The following is a 19,059-nucleotide window of genomic DNA, read 5'->3' on the forward strand; positions in this document are numbered from 1 at the left end:
TATATATATATATATATATATATATATATATATATATAATTTGTTAGAATTTAAAATTTTTTTGCACAGAGGATTTTCTCACGCTGAAGCTGCTAATCGATGTCGGGATGTCCACGGCAATTAAACCGGCTGGATTACAAATCGATATACCTAGATATCTTGACACCGATCGAACCATGGGCGTATTTGTGGATATACGATGTCCAAATCAAAACATCAGTGGCATATTCAACGAAGTGAGAATTTCGAAATTCTGCAAAAAAGAAAAACAGAATTTTTCGCTCTGGAAATCAAATAAAAAAGATGAAATTTGTATATAGGGTACAACTCATCGTATGTATGATTATTCATATGTCTGGCTGATCTTCGGGAGCAACTTGAACGACAGTTTGCAGAGTTTAAACGATAGTGGCTTCAGCATTGTCACGGATTTTGCGATCTTGCTGCCGAACGATACTGATTACGTTCTCTATGATGTATATAATCACTGTAAAATGCGCGGCGGAGTGCTTAACGTTACATGGCTTGGTGGTTGGCGAGAAAACGAAGGACTCACGATCAATTTGACCGATTCGAGAATCAACAGACGACGAGATTATCATGGAATGCGAGCTAAGGCGGCTGGAATTGTAAGCTTCATCTTAAAAAAACATGTATTTTAATTACTTTTTAATTACTTTTTATTAGAAAATGTACATAGGTGCTGCATAGACCAAAGAATGTGAGTTTGATAGATTACCTGGAGGGTGACAGCCTCGAGGTCATGGACAATTGGCCAAAATTCGGATACACTCTTCTCTCGCACGTCGCCGACATGTTTAATTTTACGTAATTGATTATGATACATTTAAATATTTTCGCATATGTACTGTATATTGATCGTTTAACCAGGCTTAATGAATGTTTTCGCGTGCAGTATGGACCTCGTTGAGATCGATCACTGGGAAAAGAATGATAGTAATGGTCCTTTGATGGGCACCTTGAAGAGGGACGATGCGGATTTGGGTTACTATCCATCTATTCTGACGATCGAGAGATACGGTTACGCGCGCGTTATTTTTCCACAATGGCCTACACGGTAAGCAATGAAGAAAACTTAAAACAAAGTCCAAATTCGGAACATAATGTGTTACAAGACGCACTCTTAAAGATATTTTTGCGAGAATTGTCTAAAAGATGTCTTATGTCCCGATTTTGAACTTATTATTTGAGAATTTGTTACATAAATAAATAAAATACAATAAACACAGCAACATAAGATCTCTTGTCCAACTCGCGAATAATTTTTCATTCAGTACCTGTTTCATGTTTCGTACCATACCTGCGACGAAAATGAAACCTTGGATAATACTGAAACCGTTCGCGGCGGACACGTGGTACTCGATCATCTTGATCGTGGTGATTACAATTCTGATCCTCTCCTGCATACTGAAGTTAGAACGTGCCGACGATTATGGCTGCAGCATTTCAGCATTGATCGCCATTGCCGCATTATGCCAGCAAGGTACTTAACGATCATAATGATACGACAGCAAAGATATATTGTTCTGTTCTTGTAATATCGATCAGGTTTTCCTTCTCTCTCTAATCAATTGGCCAGTCGAATCGCCTTAATTCAGATCACGGTCTTCGGCCTGTTGGTATACAATTATTATGGAGCGGCGATAGTGTCAGCCAGATTGAATGAGCCTCTTCAAAAAATGAATGATTCATTGTATTCATTGGCGCATAGTAAGATGCAGATGGCTGCTGAGAAAAATGTCTTCTTCAATTTTTTGCTGCGGGTAAAAAAAGCATTGCCAAATAGTAATTCGATATTTTTAAGCTCGTTTTGACAAGCTTCTATATTTTACTAGAATCCAAGACCGGACGTGCAATACTTCAGGCCCTTTTGGAACGCTATACCCGAATCAGAGAGATTTATCTCGCTCGAGGAGGGCGTGGAGGGAATAAAGAGAGGAGGTTTTGCTTATCACGCGGATCCGGATGATATTTATCCATCCATCGAACTTGCATTCGACAAACAGATGATATGTCAGCTAACAGAAGTACACCTCTTGAAGTCTGAGTTGGGTCTGTGGTCTAATCTTAAAAGTCACTTTCATGAAATTTCAAAAATAGCGTGAGTACATCGTCACAATGTGTTAAATATTACAATTTTCACTAAAAAAAATTATATCATTATATAATATAGATTACTGAGGATAAACACTTCGGGATTACGACGGCGAGAAATACGTCGTCGGTCGGCCAGGAAGCCTTATTGCCCAAGCGATGAAATTTTCGTCTCCAGCGTGACCATTTATGAAGCGGCGCCGATCTTATTTCTTTTATTCTTTGGTATAATAATTTCACTTATCGTATTTGGTATCGAGTACTTTGTCTTTTATACTATGAATTCGAAGCGAACATCAGATATTACATCAGGTATTAAACCAAGCGTTAAATCAAGTGTTAAACTAAGCGTTAAACCAAGCATTAAACCAAGTATTAAATCAGACATTAAACTAGGCATTAAACCAAGTATAAAACAAGATATTAAATCAAGTATTAAATCAAATATAAAACAAGATATTAAATCAAACATTAAAACAGACATTAAAATCGATAAGAAAAATAAAATATTACTAAAAGATAAAGCTCCGCCTAAAAATAACATCATTCTCCCAGTACTCCCAGAAGCGAGTAATCTCTTTCAACAGGTGTTAATGTCTAAGCGGTATCAATAAAGGAGATATGTAAAATCGAGATAGGTAAAATTTCTAATAACGGTAGCCTTTTATGTAAATTGTTTACTAAATTATACATGCACAGTGCGAATGAACGTATTTAAATAAAGTACAAATGTTTTTTTTCATGATCCCCCCCCCCTTTCTAAGTTTTGATACATAACGCGCAAGTAGGTAAAATAAACTAAAAATAAAAATATTAAATAAAGCGCATGTATTTTTTTATCGTTAGTCAAATACTATTACGTCGTGCTCTGCACGTATTAATGTGTATATGCCGAAGAAATACCTATAAATAATGTAATATATAAAAAATTTCCATTATCCTATCACAAAGGAAATGTAGTTATTTTTTTTTCTTAGATTTCTTGTCAACAATGACTGGTGTTGTTCCAGTAAGATCTGACAAACGTTGTTTCAATTTCAATAATATTTCCACTTGTGGCTTCCATACACTTCCATCTTCCTTGGCCTTCAATTCTCGTACGAGATTGCCCTGAAATCACGATGTAATGTAACAAATTGGACATTAAGTTGTTAAGGAAAAAAGGTATCATTTTATGACATCCAATACCTGCTTCGCGATCGCTGACTCTAATGTCGCTACGTCTGTTAGAGCATCCCCATTTTGTTCGGGCATATGCATCGGTTCGGCCTTCTTATTTTTCGCAGGTGATTTTTTCGCAGGCGCATTCGCATTACTTTTGAGATCGGTTAGCTTTTTTTTTAAATCTAATAAAATTTCTACCTGCGGTTGCCAAACGCCCTTATCGTTTTTAGCTTTCAATTCTCTTACTAAGTTGCCCTAGGAAATACACAAAATGTACAAGGATTCTCGTCGATTATAAGGAAAGAAAAAAATGTACTAACTTGCTTTATGATAGCGGCTTCTAATAATGCGATACTTTCGGAACTTTTGTTCATTCCATCGCCATTAGTCTCTTGCTGTCCAGCATATTTCTTGCGTAACATTTCAACTTTTTGATCTTCGATCTTAGTGAACAACGGACTGGGCTTGCCGATTTTGTGCCAAGTAGGTAACATGTTTGTTATTGTTTCGGGGATATAACCATAATTTTTGTTACTCAAACCTAGTTGAGATCTCAATTGTTTGGCTGTATTGGGCATAAAGGGAGCCAAAAGAGCGGAAAGAAGACAGGCTAAATTACAGCAAATTGCAACAACAGTTCCGGCTTTTTTCCTGTTGATTTTGAATAAAGATATTACTTGAGAGGATCAACTGAGAAAGCAATTAAAATAAATAAAACTGATTATACTTGTCGTCGTCATTTCCTTTGATTTTCACCCATGGTTGCTGGAATTGCATATATTGATTGCCGTGCTTCGAAATCGCCAATATGCGTTTTAAGCCATCTTTTAATTTGCCTTGCTCCATGGCATTTATATAAGCCGACAGTTCACGTTGTGCCAATGCTAATACAGTCCAATCGGTCTCTTCCGGCTCTATCGGTGGTATATTAGAGTCGAAGAATTTTTCAGAGAATGCTAGAGCTCTATCCATAATAAAGTTTTTGAGACTGTTAATAAGGACATTAATTATTGATGACTTACAAAAAAATATAATTACAAACCTGTTGACAAAATTGCCAAGATTATTTAGTAATTCGCTATTATTTTTCGTGGCTAAATCCACCCAATTAAAATTGGAATCTTGAGTTTCGGGTCTAATGTAAGCTAAATAAAATCGCCATACATCAGCTGGAATTCCGGTATCTCTGGCATCGGTTCCGAATACTCCGATACCTCTAGACTTGGAGAATTTCTTATCCTCATAATTTAAATATTCTGAAATAGAATAAATATTATATCAATAGGAAAATTGATGAACAAATATATGTAAAGAAATTAAATAAAAAGAGAGAATTCACAAGATTCAAAAAGAAAAAAAGATTAAAATAAAGATATAAAACCATAAAATAAAGATACAAAAAAACATAATTACAAAATTACAAAGTAAAAAAATGCGTTCGAAAGATATGCATTCTTTGAAAATATCATACCAGTTGCCAGTATACATTTCATCAACGTATAATTTTGATTAGCCGCTAATAAACAAGCGGGAAACATTATCGTGTGGAATGGAATGTTATCCTTTGCCATAAATTGGTACAAATCGATTTTTATATCCTGAGAAGGAGGTTGCCACCATTGCTTATATTCTTTAGTATACCTCTTTGTAATACTGATATATCCGAAAGGAGCGTCAAACCAGACGTAAAACACTTTATTTTCGAAACCCTCTACCGGGACAGGTATTCCCCACTTCAAATCTCTGGTTATGCAACGAGGCTGAAGACCATCGCGTAACCATGCTTTTGAAACTACTCTCGCGACGTTGGACCATCCTTTATCATGTGTAGTGGAATATTCCTTCAGTTTTTCTTCTAACTGCAACACAAAGAGTTCTATGTTCGTATATAATTTCGTATTTCGCTGAAAACATATCGACGGAATATCACGATATAAATTTCACCTTGGGTAAATCCAAGAAGAATTGTACTGAGTTTTTCACAACAGGTTTAGTGTTACAGATCTTACATCGAGGGTTTATTAACTCGACTGCGTTGACGAGATGACCACAACCATCGCATTGGTCGCCGCGTGCGTCTTCGTACTTACATCCAGGACACATGCCTTCCACAAATCTATCAGCGAGAAACCGATCACAAGATTCGCAATGTAATTGTTCCACAGTCTCGGTCAACACGTAGCCTTGCGATTTAATTTTTAGGAAAAACGCTTGAACGATTCTGAAAAGAATTATCATGAAAATGAATGTAATTAATGTAAATAAGGAACGAAAGAAATAAAAGAATAAAAATAGGAGTTACAATCTTACTCTGTCTGTTCAGGTGTACTAGTGCGGCCGAAATAGTCGAATCCGATGCCAAACCAGCGGTAAACATCATTGTGTATATCAAAGAATTTATCACAAATAGCTTGAGGAGTCGTTTTTTCTTGCAGAGCTTTTGCTTCAGTCGCAGTGCCATACTCATCGGTTCCACTTAAAATCAAATTTTAAAATTATATTCTAAAATTTTATTTGAATTGTGGAATATTAATTTTCTTGTATGTTGCCAAAAAGAAATAATTACCATATGTAAAGAGTATTGTAATTTCTTTGCCTGCAATACCTGCACAAGTTAAAAAATTTCGTTATCGTATTGTTAAATTAAAAGTATTTGTATTTTTTAAGTGTAGAAACCTTGCAAAGATATCAGCTGAAAGAACGCAGCCGATAATATTTCCTAAATGCGGGACATTATTAACATATGGAAGAGCTGATGTTATCAAGATATTTCGTTCACCTTTTTTAGGCAGTCTAAAAAAAAAATATAAATTAGCTTAATAAATTTCTATAAATTATATAAATTTGTTAAATTCATCCAACTTACATAGGATATGAACTTTCCTTGACTTCTAGATATTGTTCAGTGGTCCAGCTCTTTGCCATATTACGAAGTTCTTCTTGATTAACAATATCCATCTCTTTTTCTTTAATTGGGCTAATCTAAAATAAATCATTTAGGTTTACATATATACGAGATCCACTGTTATTTGCGGAATGTCCATTAAAAATATTTAATTTAAAATACTTACATCACTAGGTACTGATTCATGAACTTGAGAATTTGAGGCTGTATTGATAGGAAACCAAGAAGCAGATTCAATACTTGCAATAGCCTTTGGACCTCTCTCTAATTTGAACATTTCAATAGATTCCTGCATTCAGAATATATCAATTACATATGTCAAATCAATGTTTATGAAATAGATATTACAACGCCACTTTACCTTAATTGATTGTTGAATAATTGGCTGTTTTTGAATATTAGCTAACCAACTATTGACACTTGGTAAGTCCTTAGCAATATCATTTATGATATCTGTAACCAATATGGTGCTCCAAAGACTTACCCAAATAGAAATATCTGCTGGTGATAAATTACTACATTTCTAAAAAAAAAAAGTGGCATAAACAATGAACATAATAAAATATTTGAATAATAAAATGCTTTCATTATTTACCTCAATTAAGTACTGTTTGTCTCTCAGATCACTATTGAGATCTTTTAGTAAAGACCATAAATTGGATTTCTGTAGAGTTTTAGAAGTTTTAACACTCGCGTGACTTAATATGGCTGGCTGCAAAGAATGACAGCTTTAATATTAAGAATTGTTGACTACATTTAATAAACAAAGCAGCTCAGTGAATACTCAATGATTCTTTAATATGATTGATTCTTGCTTTTAGAATTGTAAAAAAATTACTCAATGAACTGTTTTATCAGCTGAATGCAACCAGTTTTATATATTCCTAAAATCAATAGCTTTTTGTCCAATTCAAAATATTTTCCAGCAAGAGACAAATGATACACAATGAATTATTACATCCTTATTATTTGTCAATAAAACTAAATAAAGATGGAATGATTCACTATGTTATACTATGTCATTCTCTTGCTGGATAAGCATTCTCAATGATATAACAATAAAAAAACAACACAAAGACCATTAGAAATAAAAGCTAAAGTTATAGTTAATATATAGATTCAATGTTAAATCAAAATAATACCTGTAATTGAGAAATTTCCCATTCCAACCATCTGTCATTGAGAACCTCTAATTCTTTAGGTACAGATAACAGGAAGCGCAATGCTGACGAGACACTGAATAGAGATAATCCTGTGGATATAGTCAGCGTCGGCAAACGGCCCAGGGTAGCATCTAATATATAAATCATAATCATATGCATTAATTGCTTCATAGAAATCAAATTGATCAAGTCAAAAAATAGAGAAAATTGATGAAGATATGAATTCGTGTTCTAATAAATTAGGAAATTGACAAAAAGTGGAGTTAATCGGTTTGACTATCAAGACATAATAATATTCCGCAAGACAAGGTCGTTTATATGTATAATCTCAAGAATATTTCGTTAAGAATTTACATAAACTAAGACACGGAGGGAAACAGGAAGAGGTTAATGGACTCACCACTAGGCTTCAGAATCCTAACGGAGACGGTTTCCTGCGCTAATTTAGTTGCAATAACCAACTTCAGCGCGTTCGGGTTACCCTCATTCGTGGAAACAATCATTGTCATCAAATAAATTAATAAATATGTCAATAAATAGAGAAATATGTTAGCGCACAACCACGGGAGACATGTGAGCGACGTGAGGATTGCGTCAGATTTCGTCTCTCCCTCTAATCCATGATCCAGTTAGTCTAGTCTCTTATTGGACACGATATTTCCATGGGTATATAGGTCATTATAGGTAGACACTTTAAAATTATAAATCGCCAGATATCAATATTGGAAGCCAGAAGGAAGAGTAGATTTTTATCAATAAGAATAAATTTTTATCAATAAGAAAAAAATGAATTATAGGAATATTTATGTATCATCTTAATATCTTTGTTCTCATTATAAGTATATTTGCTTTGATTATAGAATAATTAAGTTCAAAAAAATTCAAGGTATTATAGAATACTTCAACAATATAAGAAATATTAATATATTTTTAAATGTTTTTACACAAGGTCATAAGAGGTAACTTGGATTTGTGTAGTAAAATTTTTATCTTCTCAAATGCAACCTTATTTTAAAACTATAATTACATTTCATATCTTCTAACTCGTATTATCTTAATCTAATTTTACCTTTATACAGTAAAGTAACTTAAATTAGTGGTGACAGACAAAAAAGTGATTGATTTGTAGTGAGTAGAATTTAAGAAGCCTATAATTTTTAACGACTGTAAAGGTGTAAATCAGACTAGAGATTGAGATTGCATTGGAATTTAACCAATTAGAACAAAGAAAATCAATCTCAAGTTTAGTGAACTTTGCTTAGGTTAAATTCCATTCCAATCTCAACCTTAATCTCTGATCACGCTTTTACAGCCGTTAAAAATTACAGAATAAGTCCCTAAATCTCGACCCTGATGTGTAACTTAGGTTTACAGATGAAAATCTTACTTGATGCTTTTTGTATCAGTAAGTATACAATTATTTTTATCTATTTTTTAATAATCATCTCGCTAGACAAGTTAACACTCTGACTGCCATCGTAGTAATAATCTGTCCTCTGTGATGTTTGATTTTTCAGTGATGTTCTAAAATTTTGTCACAATAGTCACGGCAGAATTTAAAACTTATGTAAAAAATAAAAGCCATCTCATATAAAATTTATGTCGCTTGACTATAATAAAAATATTCACATTAGTTACATGATACAACCTCAATACGATATCATTGAATATACAATAATCATTGTTCTTAAAAATTCTATTATAATGAAATCTATTGTGACGTACACAGAACAAATTTTACTAGGAAGGCAATGTGTATTAATCGTGATGAAATTATAAAAATACACAACAAGAAAGTTATCTCTTTGCATTTAAAAGAATAAATAAATTCTATCATTCTGTAACTATTCAGGATGAGTCCAACACTTGTCTGATACTGATTGTATTACGTATCCTTTCTAGACTTAAGAATTGTTACAATTTCTTCCAGTAAGTTATTCCTCTTCTCTCTCTGCTCCTTAGCCTTCTCCCTTTGTTCTTCTGTACGAGCATTTGCCTCTTTCTGTATGTCTCGCATCTCCATACATATCTGCAAGACTCCACTTGGCACGTAATTGGAATTTTTATTTTTACTATCCAAAGAAGTGATTAAATTCTTCAATAAACGCTGACAGCTCTGTAGATTCTCAATTATCTTTACATTCTGAGCCTCCAATCTGGCATTATGCTGAAGAGTCTTCAAACGAAATGTCTCACTAGACGAATTATTTTTTTGAGTAATAGGTGAAAGTCTTAAAAAAATATTTATGAATCAACCTTAAAGTACTTAATTAAATAATTTTGTAATTTTGATTAGTTATAACTTACGTTTCCTTTGGATCCTTTGCATCATCTTCATCATTCATTTTCGTGTCATATATATCATTGGAAAATATCTCAACCAAATCACTGTAAGCACATTTAACATATTTGACATATGAAGCATGGATGGTTCTACAAACTCGGCCTATGGATTGGCAATCTATGGATCCAGGTTCGATCACATATTTCACATATACAGAAAATAAAAAGTTTACTACTCCAACTATGTGATTAAAAGTTAGAAGGCTTAATGTTATTGTGAATTATACGAAGAACTTAAAGGATTTGGTTTACAAGATAATATCCAGGAGCTCTATACACTTTATATAATGTATTAGATGAAAAAAGAGAAAGTGTAAATAAGAAGTTATAGATGGGCTGAATAATTCTTAAAGCCCACAACTTTATTAAAAAAAAAAGATTTAACATGTGATTCAATGATTAAGTCAATTTGTAAAAATTTTCTAGAAAAACAAACTTACTCTTCGTAACTGCAAATATATTTTCCTCTCCCACTCCTCCTATTGTGCGTTATCATGTTCTTATAAGCACGTTTGAGTGTTTTGTATCTATTTTCCACTTGTAAGGGCGACACACTGAAGCCATTCTCTGCCAAATTATAGGCTATTTCCTGATATGCCCTCTTCATATTTTTTAATTTTCGATGCTTTACTAATTCCTTTTTCAGTTTGTATTCTTTCAAGAAAATCTTCGTCGAGGCGTCGCACCAAGGGAAAATTGCATTTCCATTTTTACTTGTTGTTGGAGTATTATTAAACTTTTCTTCCTTGGACTCCTTGCCCTCTGATTCAATCATGATCTTATCACCCTCAGAATCATTTTCATTTGTTTCAAATGGAACAACATCGATATATATGTCTTTGCCATTGACATTGAAGCACATCTGTTCGGCTTTTTCGTCGATCTCTGATATATGCAGTTGAAAAACCACATTTTCCTCTATCAACATCGATGTTATTAATATTCATTGATACATCTGCATTGACTTATTGCTAATAGATATTATATGGTAAAGTATAATAATGTAAACAATGCACACACCAATAGAATATACCATATATATACATATATATGTGTATATATATATATATAAATATATAATTGTGGTCTATTTACCATTACCTTCGCAGGTGATCGTGACAAACCCATTGCTGTCTATGATCACCTTGCCATCCTCGTCGCGATTAAACCAGCCTTGCATCTTCGCCGCCAGGATGACGCTTTGAAGTCGCTGACTGTATAATCCTGAGACTCGTCCAGTTCACCGCGGTCGACAGTCGCACGCTTTTCTTCACATCAATCCCAACCAAATCGGTAAAAGCCCTTCCTCGCCGCGTGATGCAGTATCTTATTTTCGCGCTTTATTCCGTTACACCTTTTGCACCTCTGATATGCTCTGATATTTCGGCTGCAGAAAGTGTAAGAAGGTGCAGCGGTTGCAAATATATGCGGTTAATAGTCGTCGTAGAGTCCACACCACGTCCAACGGGAAGCACAAGAACGTACATGTAGCCCGCAACGAGGAAATGGTGGAAGAGAAGTGCGGTGAGGTGCGCAGCAAGAAGAACAAAGCTTTCAATAGTCTCTAGAACTTCCGATCTTGAAGCTTCTTTAGTGCTTCTACCTCGTTCCGCTAGACGTCGACACTGAGGAAATGGTGGCGCCATCGAATTACCGACCAAGCATCAGTCTCGGAGTGCGATCAAATTGTCGCTACGAATTCTTCGAAACATTTTTTGATTGGTCAATTAATAAAATTCTTTCTTCTGATTACTTATCCCAGATCTACAATAGATTTTTAAGCCTTAAGCCATAAGAAATGGACTCAATTATTCTCCTCGTATTTTACTGTAGTTCGTCAATTTTTTACGACTCAAGGGTTAAAATACCTATTGTAGATTCGGATTTAATCAAATACTTCAAAGCAAAGGCAACTCGACCACACTCTCGAACGTTTTCGATTCCCAGATAATGTTCTTTAATATTTTTAATATTGCAGCTGAGTCCAGTGGGAGACTCATCTGCGGCTGCGGGCTCCTATGATGCTAACACCAGTCTCTGTATTTTGTAATGGGCCTTTTATAAAGCGGAAAAACAGACTTTTGCATAACGCACAAAACATGAGAAAATCAATCAATCAGAGTCCTTTATTTTACAGAAAAGAAAGAAATAAAGGATTTTGATTAATTCATTTTTTTATGCTTCATATGCAAGAGTCTATGCTCCCCGCTTTAATCATAAATCAGAAATCAGAAGCTAAAAAATTGACCAATCGCAATCGTCAATTTTTAACTGGGCCTAAAGCTGTGTTTGCTCGGCTTTCACAAAAAATGCTTTAAGCATCGTTTCATTCTTGTTTAATAAATAATGCTTTGTGAATGACAAAGCGAACACAGCCTCATCTTAGGCCCAGTTTTATAACTCATGGTTAACTCAATCGAGATTTAACTTATTTCTGATCTCTTTCTAATACTAGAATTGGGAAGAGATGAGAAATAGGGCGTTTTTTAATTTATAGATTTATCAATCGCATTATGCGCAAATGCAGCTTTTATGGAACAAAATTACATTTGCGCATAGTGATTGATCAATCGATGAATTAAAAAGTTCGTCTATTAGTTGAACCTTTTGCGTTAATGAGTTGTGAAACTGAGCCTTAGACCGGTATTCATAGTTGAGTCTTTCAAGTCTTAAGTAATGTCTTAAGATGCTAATGCAGTTTTCTAATTGGTTCGTGACTTCTTAAGACCGTACTTAAGACAATTTTGAATATAAGATATGACTATGAATACCTTAGGCTTTCTACCAATATAGTTTAATTTTAATCTCGGTTTAATTAACTCTTCATCTTTTTCGAGTTCTGAAAATTAAAAAAAGATAAAGAATAAGTTGAATTGAGATTAAAGTTAATCTACATTGGTAGAAATGGACCTTAGTTTAGGTATTATGATAGAATTTAATAATCTGATTTTCAACTATTATTTACTGGATTGTAAAAAGAGATAAGTCTAATCTATTGTATTTTATATGCCAGCCAGGCCATTCGTCAAGAAGAAGAAGAAGAAGAAGAAAAGGAAGAAGATGAAACGGAGAAAGAAGAGGACGAAGAGGAAGAAGAGGAAGAGGAGAAAGAAGAAAAGATAATTTTCTTTATGTATATGTTTATGCAGCTATGCAAATTCGTGTGGATATAGACACAATGCATAAGAAAATATACCAATCAAAGTCCTTTGTTTCCTTCCTTTCCATGAAATAAAGAACTCTGATTGATTGAATTTTTTACGTCTTATATGTTATGCGTTATACAAGAGTGTGCTCCCCGTTTTAAATTGTAGACGTAAGTAACGCATAAGCGTTACTTTGATGTATGATGTACGATTTATTGCCATCTCTTGGAGATATAGTAATAAGTTGTATCATATGTGAAAGGTTGTGCGTTACTTACGTCTACAATTTAAAACAATTTAATTTAAGTCTAAGTAAATGTTATGACAATTCTTGTTGCTCAGTGAGTGCTCAGGCCTTCACTTGTGTATATTGGTTGCAGCACAGACTCTTGCATAACGCATAGTGCATAAGGGAATCAACCAATCGAAAATTTTCTTTTCCATAGAATGGCAGGAAAGGAAAGATTCTGATTAGTTGCAAAAGTTTGTGCTACGATCTTAAATGTAAAGGAAAAGCAACTATTAATTATAGGAGAAGGAGAAGCAATTGTCTTCTGATGATAGCATTGTAATTATCGTTGTACATTTGAATGTTACAATGTCTGAGAACTGATGTATGACAACAAGAAGTTTCGTAATTACTGAATCTCATTGGAGTGATACTCGCGTATTTGACGTCGAGCTCTCATTGCGGCATGACATTTATGTACATACTACAGTTGCACGTGCGTCAGTCATGTAAGTATTTTGAAAAGAATTGAATTTAGACAATATGCTTTTGTTTTTTCATCTGATTGTTTTGATAACGTCAGTCAGTTAATGCATTGTATTTTGTTTTAATAATTAACACATGCATTTGAGATGTTTCTATCATGTACGTAATGTTATGGAATAACATTAATTTTTTTACGTTGTATGGAATACGTCAAGGTTAGATTAGGTTAGAATTATAGCGTTATTTCGTTACTTAATATATATATATATATATATATATATATACAAACTTGTATTTTATACATATTTTAGGCTTGTTTTTTTAGTTGAATTTCTTGCAATGTTTATCTTTTTTCTCTTTTTTTCCATATGGGGAGGAAAAGGGAAGAGATGAAGAAATTTGATTGAAAGAGCAAATCTATTTTTTATCACATTTTTATTATCACATATATTTTTTTTTACACTTTTCGTGTTCTTTTGCTTTCTCGTTTCCAGTGCGAGCATTGTAAAATAGTGAGGAAAAAATGGATAAAGTGGTCGACGAAGTTGTTCCTTATGTGACAAATGTTTTTATTGTATATACATTTTGTTCTGCAGATTGACAGCTCTCTTGTCTTTCTTGATTGATTGAATGAAAATTTCTTTAAATAATAGAAAATAGAATTAAATAAGAATCTTATAATATATGTATATCTTGGAGTGTCAAATTTAAATTTAATTTGTTCTTTGGGAACATGAACAACGATCCAGGCATCATCTGTTTCCATCATTGCAAGACCAAGAATGTGTTTTGCATGCAAATTCCGGCGATATGTCCGGTATGCTCATCACAAATGCAGAACTTCATTGTAGATCCGTTTCGTGTTCCATGTCCGTTTGCGAATGCCATTCATAATCCAACCAGTGTTGTTATTCGGCCTTCACAAGGCAGCTTTCTTGATGATTACGACATGACACGTGACGATTTGCATATTGGAATAGTTAACTCTAATGGTGGCATTGTTGAGTTTGACAAAGAGGGACTAGTAGAAAATGATATCACCAAGTGGACTGATTGTATTGTTTTGGAGCTTGTGCCAGCAGCCTGGACTGCACAATGGGACAAAGCATTAATACTTATGTCAAAGGATATTAAATGGAAATCCATTAACTATGATGTCATCAATATGAACTGTTTCAACTTTGTTCTGGAATTTTTTAATAATCTGGGATATAGAGATCTAAGATTTAAGAGCAAAGAAGAGCTGTGTGAGCGATTGATACTGTCAAAAATGTACAAAGCAATGCAATATGTTTCGTTATACAGAATGTTGAAAGATCAAGAATATCTCCTGTCAGATCATCTCTTTTGATACATTTTCTTCTATTTTATTTATATTGTAATTTATGTAATAAAAACATTCATGTCTGTATGTCTTTTTCTTCTTCATAAAAAATTCCCCAGACGAATATTCGATTTGTATCTCTATCTTGTTAACTACAGCATGAATTTCCTTTTTACCGAAAGAAAGTCATATTATAACATGAGATAAATTAAAATAAGATTTTTGTATTAGAAAAATTAGGTTAGCCTTGTTTAATTTTAATTCTGGAGTTAAAACGTAAAATCATTAATGCAAAATTTAATATGGATAAGATTACAATTCAATATTGGTAAGATTTCGGAAATTGTAAAGTGTGATGTGCGATGCTTATCAATACTACAATCTCCGAAATCTTATTGAATTTTTTGCATTAATGACTGCATTTTGGCTTCGGAGTTAAAATTGGACAGATCTGAGTTAGCTGATTAAATATTGTTAATGTGCATCTAAGTATTAGCATGTAGATAAGCAGTAATTAATAAATAATTTATAAAACTATAATAAGCCATAACATGTAAATATTTGATTTCATTATTTTTTAATATTTTCTCTCTGATATTTAAAAACGATCAAATATCTTTGCAGAAAGTAAAATACAAACGAAAGGTGTGACAACAAGACAAAATGATATTTACAAGAATCAGATCATCTTTGTTAAATCAGTGGTGCGATATTCGTATCGAACAGAAACGCTTGCTGAGACAATTAATAAATACGAAGGAAACCAAATTCGATGTGATTGTCGTTGGTGGTGGTCATGCTGGAACGGAAGCGTCTGCCGCTGCTGTTAGAATGGGTGCAAAGACACTGTTGGTTACTCAGAAAAAAAGTACTATAGGTGTGCATAAAGATGTTGAAATCTATTGGATCGCTATATATGAAATGTATTTTTGATCGAAATTAAATTATATGACCTAATTTATTTGAATATGATTACGTTTGCAGGAGAGATGTCATGTAATCCGTCCTTTGGCGGAATTGGAAAAGGTCATCTGATGAGAGAAGTGGATGCTTTAGATGGAGTATGTTGTCGGATATGTGACATTTCAGGAATATACTATAGAGTCTTGAACAAGAGTAAAGGGCCAGCGGTATGGGGTCTCAGAGCTCAAATTGATAGAAAATTATACAAGAAACATCTTCAAGCCGAACTCTTCAATATGCCTAGATTGCATATTTATGAATCCTCTGTAGAAGATCTGATTTTGGAGAACGATTCTCTATCCTGTCAAGGAGTAATTCTCAGTATGTTTTAAAATTCATAATGAAATAAAAAAAAGAATTGCGATTTGAAGAAAAATAACTAAAATAACTGATTCGGTGTATTTATTTTTTACGTTACATACAAATTCATTTTATTTTTATAGGAGACGGAACGAAGATATTTGGCAACGCAGTAGTTATAACCACAGGAACTTTTTTGAAAGGCCAAATAAACATTGGATTGGAAAAAAGGCCTGCAGGTAGATTGAATGATGAACCTAGTATTGGTTTAGCAAATACACTCGACAGACTTGGATTTCGGATAGGAAGATTGAAAACTGGTAAAAATAATGTTTTCATATAATATGTCTTTAATTAATTCGCATAATATTATTTATTTAATGAATATTTTTTATTTTTTATTACATAATTAATATACCTTAATTAATAATTTGCCTTTATGTTAAAATTTTTAATTATAATGTTAATTATATACATATAACTACATATTAATTTAGAATTATATGTATATATTTTTAGGCACACCACCAAGGTTAGAGAAAGAAAGCATCGACTTCACTAAATGTACGGCATATCCGCCGGACGATTCACCTATACCATTCTCGTTCATGAACAATAACGTGTGGCTACCGCCCGACAAGCAAATACTAACGCATCTGACGTATACCAACGAAAATGTTGCAAAAATCATAAAGGATAATATGCACTGTAATTTACACGTAACGGAGGAGATAACGGGTCCGCGATATTGTCCGAGTATAGAGAGTAAAATTCTGCGATTTAAGGCACTTAAACATCAGATTTGGCTGGAGCCGGAAGGTCTGGATTCACCGTTGATTTATCCGAGTGGATTATCGTGTACCTTGCCGGAAGAAAAGCAAGTGGAACTCGTTAAATGTATCCCAGGATTGGAAAATGCTCGTCTAGGTAATCTTCTTAAATTTAAGTTATAATAAAATTCTTTTAAACAATACAAAAAGATAAATATAGTAGGCTAATGAGAATCAGCAACAATAAAATTTTTTTATTTCTATTATGATTTTATATTATAAAATCTTTCTGATTCCCTTTTTCATTTGCATCTATATGTGAATAGTCAAACCTGGTTATGGTGTCGAATATGACTACGTAGACCCCAGAGAATTGACCATCCAATTAGAGACCAGAAAGATTCCAGGGCTGTTCCTCGCTGGACAAATAAACGGCACTACTGGTTATGAAGAAGCAGCCGCACAAGGTATCGTCGCGGGTATTAACGCAGCTGCTAAGGTGATTATAGAAAGTGTTTAAAATTATGCTTTCCAAGAAGAAATAAGTTTCATATGGCCCTTCATTGAAATAACCACATGAATTAAAATTTCTCGTGAACAATTTGCTTATTTTAGTTTTTTTTTATTTACATTGATTGTAAATCTTCATTTTATCCCGAAAAAGATAAGCTATACAATTTATTCCAAAAGAATGATTTATGATTTTTTTAATTTGTAAAGATTGCAGCGCTTCATTATTTCGCGATACTGCCAATTAAGAAGCCAATATTATATAGATATTTGTATGTATGTTTTTTATCTCTGTGTATATCCAGGTATTTAAGAAACCACCGCTTTTGATAAGTCGAACCGAGGGTTATATTGGTGTTCTTATCGATGATCTGACGACGGGAGGCACCACGGAGCCGTACAGAATGTTCACTAGCAGGTCAGAGTTTCGAGTGAGTCTACGTCCCGACAATGCAGATCAGAGATTGACAGAGAAGGGTTACGCGATAGGCTGTGTTTCTCGCGAGAGGATTGAGAAAACGAGAGAGGTTTTTCGTAAAATGCAGGAAGCTGTACAGATACTCAAGAGCGATGTGCGGTCGACCAGCAAATGGCGACGGTTATTAAAAATGAAAATTTCTAAGGACACTGGACACAAATCAGCGTTTGATATGCTGTCCGTGACAGATGAGTCAGTGACATTTGCAAAACTAGCAAAATGGTTGCCGCAATTAGGACATCTTGATGGAGATTCCGGTCTGGCGAGAAGAATAGAGGTTTGCAAATTAATTGAACGCATGTTAGAAGAGACAAGGCAATTTAAAAACTTGTGTATAAACAAAATAAAAATTTTAGAAATTTTGATCAAATGTTCAAATAAAATACATATTTTCTAATATTTTCTAATATTTTTTTTTTTAAACACTGACAATAAACTTTCAGATTGAGACGAAATATATTTTCGCTGTTGCGGAGCAGCAGGACCAAGTGAATGATATCAGGAGAAACGAGCAAATGATTATACCTGACGATATCGACTACAATAGGTAAAAGTCAAAGCTTTATTTCGTTGTTCGGTTATTTAATTGTTGCATAAAAATTGGAAGAATAATAAAAATCTAAGTAAGTTACTAACTATTTATTTCTGTTATAGTCCTGATTTGAATTTATCTAATGAAGATCGAGAAAAACTTACGAAACATCTTCCACGCACAGTAAATTTTTTCAATGCTAATAATTCTTCTGTAAAAGCATCGATTTTTTAATTTGTAACATAAAAGCAAATTTCTTTTTTATTTTAAGTATTTGTTAACACTATATTTTTTTTATATTAATGAGAAATTTTTTTACAGATTGCAGCAGCCAATAAAATCTCAGGTGTAACACCTTCGGCTATATTAAGATTACTTTATTATATTAGGTTCCATTCCAATGAAAATGTTGCGAAAGCTCAATAATGTAAAATATTATGATAGCAAAAAATAAATAATTATATCCTTCACGATATGTTGTCAATGGTTTTTAAAAAAAATAAAATTATCAGGAATTTATCACAAAGTAAAATATTGATGGAACAACTGTTAATATTAAGATATTTTAAACACTTGAAACAGAGAGAGAAATTTTAAACAATTCAATAACTCTAAAAAGAATAATTTAAAA

General features: G+C 33.3%; 5 protein-coding genes across 5 annotated transcripts in view; 3 read left to right on the forward strand and 2 right to left on the reverse strand.

Moving 5' to 3' along the window:
* Positions 1 to 2,838, forward strand: part of LOC105619189 — a 4,023-nt gene extending 1,185 nt beyond the window's left edge. The window contains exons 2-9 of the mRNA XM_012200715.1: positions 72 to 236; positions 321 to 629; positions 701 to 828; positions 917 to 1,078; positions 1,296 to 1,504; positions 1,570 to 1,784; positions 1,857 to 2,122; positions 2,195 to 2,838. Coding sequence (XP_012056105.1) covers positions 72 to 236; positions 321 to 629; positions 701 to 828; positions 917 to 1,078; positions 1,296 to 1,504; positions 1,570 to 1,784; positions 1,857 to 2,122; positions 2,195 to 2,729 — 1,989 coding nt within the window. The 3' untranslated portion in view covers positions 2,730 to 2,838. The remainder of the gene's footprint in view (positions 1 to 71; positions 237 to 320; positions 630 to 700; positions 829 to 916; positions 1,079 to 1,295; positions 1,505 to 1,569; positions 1,785 to 1,856; positions 2,123 to 2,194) is intronic.
* Positions 2,839 to 3,075: 237 nt separating this feature from the next.
* LOC105619085 (methionine--tRNA ligase, cytoplasmic) lies at positions 3,076 to 7,850 on the reverse strand. The gene is made up of 16 exons (XM_012200615.1): positions 7,748 to 7,850; positions 7,327 to 7,478; positions 6,780 to 6,896; positions 6,546 to 6,707; positions 6,351 to 6,473; positions 6,146 to 6,261; positions 5,956 to 6,072; positions 5,846 to 5,884; positions 5,590 to 5,754; positions 5,224 to 5,500; positions 4,751 to 5,138; positions 4,322 to 4,535; positions 4,007 to 4,243; positions 3,600 to 3,930; positions 3,304 to 3,534; positions 3,076 to 3,225 (listed from the first exon to the last, which is right to left on the reverse strand). Exons 1-16 carry the CDS (start codon positions 7,848 to 7,850, stop codon positions 3,076 to 3,078), a joined length of 2,922 nt encoding a protein of 973 aa, XP_012056005.1.
* A 1,382-nt stretch (positions 7,851 to 9,232) lies between these two features.
* LOC105619086 lies at positions 9,233 to 10,870 on the reverse strand. Its single transcript, XM_012200616.1, has 4 exons — positions 10,786 to 10,870; positions 10,131 to 10,608; positions 9,655 to 9,735; positions 9,233 to 9,578 (listed from the first exon to the last, which is right to left on the reverse strand). The coding sequence occupies exons 1-4, from the start codon at positions 10,868 to 10,870 to the stop codon at positions 9,233 to 9,235; spliced, it is 990 nt and encodes a 329-aa protein (XP_012056006.1).
* Positions 10,871 to 14,284: 3,414 nt separating this feature from the next.
* On the forward strand, positions 14,285 to 14,902 carry LOC105619087 (MKRN2 opposite strand protein). Its single transcript, XM_012200618.1, has one exon. It carries the CDS (start codon positions 14,285 to 14,287, stop codon positions 14,900 to 14,902), a length of 618 nt encoding a protein of 205 aa, XP_012056008.1.
* A 636-nt stretch (positions 14,903 to 15,538) lies between these two features.
* LOC105619190 (protein MTO1 homolog, mitochondrial) lies at positions 15,539 to 18,854 on the forward strand. The gene is made up of 9 exons (XM_012200716.1): positions 15,539 to 15,752; positions 15,860 to 16,159; positions 16,282 to 16,458; positions 16,658 to 17,065; positions 17,235 to 17,407; positions 17,724 to 18,173; positions 18,340 to 18,443; positions 18,551 to 18,611; positions 18,750 to 18,854. Exons 1-9 carry the CDS (start codon positions 15,539 to 15,541, stop codon positions 18,852 to 18,854), a joined length of 1,992 nt encoding a protein of 663 aa, XP_012056106.1.
* Positions 18,855 to 19,059: the final 205 nt, after the last annotated feature.

This window comes from Atta cephalotes, assembly GCF_000143395.1.
Source record: "Atta cephalotes unplaced genomic scaffold scaffold00019, whole genome shotgun sequence".
Taxonomy (NCBI): Eukaryota; Metazoa; Arthropoda; class Insecta; order Hymenoptera; family Formicidae; genus Atta; species Atta cephalotes.